This window comes from Neovison vison, chromosome 12 (assembly GCF_020171115.1).
Source record: "Neovison vison isolate M4711 chromosome 12, ASM_NN_V1, whole genome shotgun sequence".
Lineage (NCBI taxonomy): Eukaryota > Metazoa > Chordata > Mammalia > Carnivora > Mustelidae > Neogale > Neogale vison.
Window position 1 is genome coordinate 88,201,337 of NC_058102.1, and position 7,671 is coordinate 88,209,007.

Consider the following 7,671-nt stretch of genomic DNA (forward strand, 5'->3'; position numbering starts at 1 on the left):
CTAACACCTCCCCAGGCCGCAGGAACCCCCTCCACAGGTGGTGTTGAGCGGGCCGCAAGGGGCGCACATGCCCGTGCTCACCGCCAGGTTCCCACTGCAGGGGGCGCTGCACGCACTGCCGGTCACCGGCCGGGAGCCGGACACGCAGAGGTCCCCGCAGACGACCCCGCCGCGGGAGCTGCTGACACCTGTAGAAACAAGGGCAGAGTCAGGAGGGCTGGCTGCTGGCCGCCCCATTCGGGCTCCTTCCTTGGGCCTCCCTGCTCCGCATAAGCCTCTGGGAAGGGACACAAAAGGCCTTCAGCTGTAGTTCTGAAGGCATGAAGGAACCATAGCCTGAGAGCCAGGAGCCCTGGGTTCTCAGGCTAGACCTTGGGCAAGCCCCTTCCTCTTTCGTGGCCTCAGCGTGACAGCCCAGGGTCCTTCTTGGAGAGATCTGTTATTCTTTCTCCTCTTCTAACCCCCTTTATGCTGTCCAGTTGTTCCTGAGAGCTAAACTCAGTCTCTCCTGCTGCATGACCAACCTATTTCCATTTACTGGAGGAATTATTGCCCCCCCGCCCCAATCCACACCACACACACAGTGTTTCTATACACTCATAGCCAGAAAATTCTTGTTGCCCAACATAAAATTTTGCTTTTTAGGGCTCAAGATACTTACAGACATTCACAGCTCCAACACCTTCACACAGCCTGAGTGGGGAAAAAGGTAAGAAAGGGGAAGAGATAAGAAGTCAGAATGAGATTCTCAGATTTCCTCTATGCTGGAATGGATCATCTCAGGTGTACTTCTGGCCTATATTTATGCCTTTGCATAACTTTAAAAAGTACCTTTCTGGCAATTGCAGCAATGCCAGGCCACCCTATTTGGCAAGCAGAGTATGGGCTGGATTTCACCTCTTATTTGCTCCTCAGGTGGCTGCCTTTATGCAGTGTCCAGCCTGAACAGCCATACGTGGCATACTTGGATAGGTTCAGCTTTAGGAAGGGGAAGTTTCTTTTGGGTAGTCACTCGAGGCCAGGTCACAGTTTGGTTAGCAACTCTATCTTTGGGCAAGGTGACCTCCTAGAAACCAGGCAGGGAGTGTATCTTGCAAGACTTGAGGATGGAATGACTTGAGGATGTTCTAAACTGAGAGAATGGGTGTCTAGGTTCTATCCTAGCAAGGACCTGGGTTCTCTGCAACTCTAGACCTCACAGTGACACTGACCTTCATTTTTTTCCTCTGTATACTAAGTCCAAGTTCCAGTCTTTTGAGATCTGGGATTCCAAGACCCCAGAGTCTAGTTTGGGGTCAGTTCTGAGGACTGACTAGGATATGGAAGAATCAAAAGTGGGCAAATCTATGCAAGTATAATTCCTAGGGCAGCAGGGTTGGGCCCCCACCTCTGTTCTTCGCCTTCCAGCAGCCGCCTGTAGGTGGCGATCTCGATGTCCAGGCCCAGCTTGGAGTTCATCACCTCCTGGTACTCCTTGACCAGGCAGGCCATGTCCTGCTTGGCTTTCTGCAGGGCGGCCTCCAGCTCTGCCAGCTTGCAGCGGGCATCGCTCAGAGCCGTCTCGCCCTGCTGTTCTGACTGGGTCACTGCGGCCTCCAGCTTGGTGTTCTGGGGACCCAGAGGAGAACAAGGTGGGTTATGGCCCAGGTCTCTCTGTCCGTTTCCTGTCTCAGCCCTCCCCCGGCTGGCAATACCCCAAGAGCAGGCCTCTCCCTTTCATCAGCTGAGTCTCTCCCAGGGACCACCACCAGGGAAGCTGGTCATGCAGACGGCCTGGAGCATGAATGGTGAGATCCACTGGGGACACACACTGCCTGTAAGACCTGGGGAGGCTCCAGGCGACCCTTACCTGGCACTTGGCATTCTCAACCTCGGCCGTCAGCCTCTGGATCATGCGGTTGAGCTCATTGATCTCCTCCTTGGTGCGGCGCAGGGTCTCCCCGTGCCGGATCACCGTGGCCTTCATCTCCTCACACTGGGGGAGTGGGGGTGGGGGAAGCAGAGATACTCCTGAGACTCAGGACGTGTTATCCCACTGCTTCCCACAACTTGCACATCTGCTATCCTGTCCTGACAGCTGCCTGTCCTTCCCCTGTCCATCCCATCTAGACAAAGATCAGAGCCCTTTTAGCCTCCCTCCTGCTGGGATCCTGGGAAGAGGGAGCTGGGCTCCTCACCTTGCTGCGGTACCAGGACTCGGCCTCAGCCCGGCTGCGGCTGGCGATGTCATCGTACTGAGCCTTGATCTCGGCCACAATGCAGTCCATGTTCAGGTCCCGACTGTTGTCCATCTTGACGATGACTGAGGTGTCTGAGATGTGGGCATGGAGAACGCGGATCTCCTGTGAGAGTAGGGGAAGAAGAAACAGCACATTATCTGGGCTTTTCCTCACATTGCCATGCTGATGCCTATCATCTCTTTAGCCCATTTGGAGCTGAAGTCTCAGGTGTGGAGCAGATAATTCTCTGACGAAATTGTGTGACTTTATGTACAGATAAGAAATTCCTTCTAGAGGAAGACACAAGCACTTTTCAAATGCTTGCTTCTGGGATATTTAGGCCCAGGTGAGCCTAGGCTGCGTACCCTGACCAGCTCGCTGTGGGTGCTTCCTGGGGGCCCAGAACCTGCATCAGGTCCATTTCACATTCTCCTGACCAGACACCAGGAAGGAAGTCTGCTGGCTGCCAGAGAAAGCGGTTTGAGGCTATGTGATGCTTTGTGTGGGCTTCGCTCCCAAGCTACAGCTGTCCGGGGGATTGCATTCTCTTGGCTTTTTTCGGTTCCCCATTCCTCTGCCTCCCTTCTTCCCTCTCCTTGCTCTCCTGCAATCCTCCATCCTCGAGCCTGGGTCCCCATGTCAGCAGGCCTCTGGGGGCCTGGGCAGGGGGTTGGGGATGCCCACCAGGGTTGCGAGCCCCCTTACCTCCTCATATAGGCGCCGCAGGAAGTCAATCTCCTCAGTCAGGGCCTCCGCATTGGCCTCCAGGTCTGACTTGCGGAGGTAGGCGCAGTCCACCTCCTGTGTGGGGTTCAAGGGGCTGTGAGGCCTGCTGTCCTCAGGACATTGTGAGAGCTTGGCTGGAGTGTGGTGGGGCAGTGAGGACGGGGTGGCCAGGGACTCAGGGTGGGGCTGGGCCTTGGGCACTCACCTTCTTTAGAGCCACAAACTCGTTCTCTGCTGTGGCCCGAAGTGCGACCTCTTCTTCATACCTGAAGTAGGTGGGAAGGACAAGACCGTGCCTGAGCCTCTCTCAACTTGGCTGTGAAGTTGTGCATGCAAATGAGCTTGACCCTCTCCCTGCTCATCCCCTTGCTTCCAAAAGAAATGGAGCAGGACCAAATCAGGCTGCCTGTCCAGGCCTACTGAGATACCCCGGAATGCTGAAGTACCCACTCTCACATCACCCCTGAGCTTCTCAGTGCCGATGGGAAGGCAGGATCTGGAAATTCAGCGTGTGCTTGTGTGTGTGTTTGTGCGTGTGTGTGTGTGTGCAGAGGGCAGGGGAGTGGGAGGTGCTTGTATTTTGCACTCCGGTCTGCATTTTCCTTTCTTCTGCCTCTTGCTCCTTGCCCTTGGCTTTGCTATGGGTGGTGGGGTTCCCTCTCTGTCATTCCCTTTCTAGACTCAGCCAACAGGAGTTAAGTCTGCTACTTCCTCCTGCTTCATGGGCAGGCCAGCTCAGAGCCAGAGTCGGGAGTATGGCGTCCTGGGAAGTTCATGGCTGAGTGTTATTGAAGGAGGCTGGCTACCCCTTGACATCAGCTTCCTATAGGGCCCTGGGGGCACCCTCCACAATGTGGGTCACACTTTAAAACTGATGGCCTGTGTCTGTGACTGGGCCATGCTTGCTTCCCAGTGGACTGGGAGCCCTCCAGGGACAGGCATGACATCTACACTTTGGCACTGGATCACTAGCCCTTCTTGGTCCCTGGCTAGTGCCCCATAGGGCACTTAGAAACTGTGAGTTGAGTGAAGAAGTAAACTTGAGAAGAATGTCCAGGACTTTGAAGGCTAGAGTCAAAGGGACCAGGAGTGGTAATTTTTCTGGGAGCCTAAGAGAAGGGTGTGGTGAATGGAGAGAACATCATTCCCTTCACTTGCTGATGGGAAGGCAAGGGGGACTCTATCCCCCAGGGGCCAGGACCCACGCACAGGTCCTTCCCCATCCCCAGGCAGAGTCCCAGCCACAGACCCAGACACGCCCCTGTCCTGGGAGCTTCCTTCAAGCACTTTCCTGAGCCAGCACCTTCTGGCACTCACTTCTTCTTGTAGCCTTCCATCACCTCCTGCACGTGGTTGAGCTCCGAGGCCAGCCTCCCGCTGTCGGCCTCCACGCACTCGGCCTCCCGCCTCAGCGTCTCGATGTAGCCCTCGAACAGGGGCTCCAGGTTGCTCTCGCAGCACTTGCGGTTCTGGTAGAACTGCCACTTGGTCTCCAGCAGCTTGTTCTGCTGCTCCAGGAAGCGCACCTACCGCACAGAGGCAGAGCCTTAGAATCTCTTCCTACAGGATCAGAGGCAAGAGGTGGGGGCCGGGGGCAGGTGATGGTGGTGGTCCCAGCACCAGGACCTGCAGGTCTTCAACTCTTGGACCCAGAGTCCTCCCTGGCGGGTGTTATGTCAAAACTATACCAGGGCTTAATCGGGTCCCCTGGAGGTCCTTCCTGAGAGCTCGCTATAGTCTTTTCTAGGCAATTACTTGGTGCCGCAGAAATGGCTAAACTATGCTGAGTCCAGATTCTGCTGCTGCTTGTTAATAACATGTCCTTGGGCACAGCGTGTCACTCCCTCGTGAAGTGGGAGGTTAATGCTCGCCTCACGAAGAGGGCTTGAGCCGTGGCACGAAAGGGCGCCCCCGTGCTGGATAGCTCCTGTACCAAGTCAGGTGTGATTGTCAGTGTGCAAATGAGCAAGCCAACCATTTTAGAAAGGCAGAGTGCAAAAGGTGAAAAATGAAGTCTGTGCCAATTATTAAAACCTTACAACAACAATGCAATTAGAATAATAGTCACCTGGGATATTAGCAGGCATGCTCTGTGCTCTAGCCCTTTCATTTTATAGATGTGGAATTGAAGGTCTAGGGATGGTACCTGACTGCCTGAGAGCTCACAGTAGTAGAGCAAAGACTCAAACTCTGAGCCTCTGCACCACGGGGGGCTCGTCTCTCACTGTAATGTTGAGAGACTATTGGGCCCCAGGAGAATTGCTCGTCCCTCTCCCTGCCACAAGGCTGGCCTGGCTGACCTGTGTCCTCATTCAGATCCCCTTGTCTAGAAACTTCACCACAACCCTGGTAAGTCCTTTCCTATGCTAGCCTTGGTGTTTCATGTTGTTAGGAGTTGCAGACTTTTTTGGTCCTTCCTGGTGAGGTATCTGTCTAGTGTGACTTCTTTCAAGGCTGGCTCTGGAGAGAGAGAGAGCCCTTGCCAGACCCAGAGCCACTTCCTAGTTGAAGTCTTCTCACTTGTCCCCTCGTGCTCTTGCCACTGAATCCAATGGGGAAGAGGGCTGAAGACATGGGCCAGAAACTGCCAAATGCAGAGGGCTTATGCTGTGTCCAGACCTTGTCTCCTCACAAGGCCCAGAGAGTGGGGACTGTAGCTATTGTTCATCCCTGGATCCTGAGGCCCAGACTTGGACCAAGCACTCTGGCCGCTGCTCAGCAACCAAGGAACCATCTGGCAGAGAAACAGCTCTGTGTGATCTGTGGCATTGTTCCAGTGTTACACTCATGGGCCTGCCCTTGACATAGGGAGCACCAGCTTCCATGTCAGTATCTATTTGACTTCAAAGGCATTGAATACCCGCATGGCAGCCCTGTGTTCATGAAGAGATGTTAGCTCTCCACACTAAGGTTTCTGCCTCTACTTCCTGCTTCTGGGTATTCCTTTTTGTCTTCCCTATCAGATTGGCAGCTCCTTGTCCTATTCTTGTTTCTGTCTGTGTCCTAGAGGTATGGCTGCTTCTCCTTTTGAAATGGACTAGGGGCTTCTGTGGGCAAATAAATGCCGGCCTCCGACTCCCTCCTCAGTACCCAGCTTGAGTCCTGAACATGGAAGGAATTCAGGAAGGGTGTGATCAAGGGCACTCACCTTGTCAATGAAGGCAGCGAACCTGCTGTTGAGGCACTTGATCTGCTCCTTCTCCTCATGCTTCACACACTGAGCATTGGGGTCGATCTCCAGGTTGAGGGGCGTGAGGAGGCTCTCGTTGACAGACACCGTGGTGATGCAGGGTGGGCTGGGTCCACACACACCTCCGGAGCGGTAGCCAAAGCTGCGGCCGCAGGAGCCAGCGCGGAAACCTCCACAGACACTGCGGCTGCCAAAGCCCCCAGTGAGGCCGCGGTAGCAGGAGACTCCGCGGTAGGGGGCGGCCGTGATGCAGCAGCGGCCAGGCCGGGGTCCGCAGGCTGAGGCGCAGCTGAAGTTCCTGGGGCCGAATCCACAGCCCACGGTGCTGAAGCCACAGGTCATTTTGGAGATAGGAAGGTGTCTGGACAGTGGAGAAGCTGGCCGAGGATGGAGTCGGAAGCGTGTGCTCCCTGGGCTGTGGCAGGCCCTTTTATGCAGCAGGGGCAGCTGGCATTAAAAGGCACAGCAGAGTGACAATAGCTGCATTTTATTGGCTTGGCATCATCCCGGCCTCTTAAGAGCCAACCCAGCTTGCCTATTCAGGGTAGCTGTGTCAACAATCTGCAGCCACAGGCCTGTTTCATCTTCAAAGCTATTAACAAGCTTCCTCATTGCCTCTCCCCTTCCCATTGCTGCTGGAAGCGGAGAAAGGGAAGGGGTCCTGGAAGCATCAGTTGGGCTCCACACACTCACTACTGGGAATGGGTGCAGCCTACTCTCGGAATCCTTTTCTGGAAGGGGCAACCCCGGGTTATGGATCCCAGACCCATGTCCTGGCCTCAGGGTGGATGGCTTGCTGGTCCCAACCAGTGAGCTGTGTCCCAAACAATCTGTTATTCTAGGAGGCTTCTCTGCCTTCCCCTGCCTCTCTAAAGCATGTCCCTTTCTCATTGTCAATGTCAGCCTTTCCTGGCCTGTTCCTACCCAGAGGCTAGTCAGGGATGGTAGTGGGGGTAAGGAATTGGGAGGGAGCATCGTCTCTGCACTTTGGGTATTCCTAGGAAGACAAGCTATGGGACACTAGATGGGACATGGGAGAAACGAAGTCAGAGAGTTCATGAGAGAACCGGGGCTGTTCTCCAGAGTTCTGGGCCTCGTTGCTGGAGACTTCGGGGGGAGGATCAGGAGTGTGGAATAACCCAGAGCTACAGAGATGAATCAGGGAAGACTGCTTGGAGGTGGGTTGAAGCTGGACTGGGGTAGGCTGCGGATAGGGTTGGGAGGAGATGAGAAAGGAGTCTGGCTCTGATTTGGAGGCTAGTTTATGTAATCATGCGTTTTCTCATTCATTCAGAAAATTCTTACCACATCCCAACTGTGCATTGCTGGGTTCTGCAAATCCAGCGGAGACCTGAGGTGTTTGGAGGTTAGGAGAGGGTAGTGTGCACAAAGGGGTGCCAAAATTTGGTCAGTGGGCAAGAGGGAGAAGCCACAGGTGGAGAAAAGGTCCCGAGATGCCTAGGCTGAGTTGGGATCTGATATGGGGATGTGCCATCCTTTAGTGTCCCAGCGGGGAAACTGAATGATGAATACTGG

At 54.7% G+C, this 7,671-nt stretch overlaps 1 protein-coding gene across 1 annotated transcript; it reads right to left on the reverse strand.

Annotated features, from left to right (window-relative positions):
- On the reverse strand, positions 1–6,477 carry LOC122891501 (keratin, type II microfibrillar, component 7C). The gene is made up of 9 exons (XM_044227209.1): positions 6,094–6,477; positions 4,263–4,471; positions 3,151–3,211; positions 2,925–3,020; positions 2,178–2,342; positions 1,850–1,975; positions 1,388–1,608; positions 662–693; positions 1–188 (listed from the first exon to the last, which is right to left on the reverse strand). The coding sequence occupies exons 1-9, from the start codon at positions 6,475–6,477 to the stop codon at positions 1–3; spliced, it is 1,482 nt and encodes a 493-aa protein (XP_044083144.1).
- Positions 6,478–7,671: the final 1,194 nt, after the last annotated feature.

Excerpts from the sequence above, each read along its gene's own strand:
- LOC122891501 (XM_044227209.1), bottom strand. The coding sequence starts at position 6,477 with ATGACCTGTGGCTTCAGCACCGTGGGCTGTGGATTCGGCCCCAGGAAC. Across the intron at positions 1,976-2,177 it reads AGTCCTGGTACCGCAGCAAG|TGTGAGGAGATGAAGGCCAC; the intron begins GTGAGGAGCCCA and ends CCACTCCCCCAG. Across the intron at positions 1,609-1,849 it reads TTGAGAATGCCAAGTGCCAG|AACACCAAGCTGGAGGCCGC; the intron begins GTAAGGGTCGCC and ends CTGGGTCCCCAG.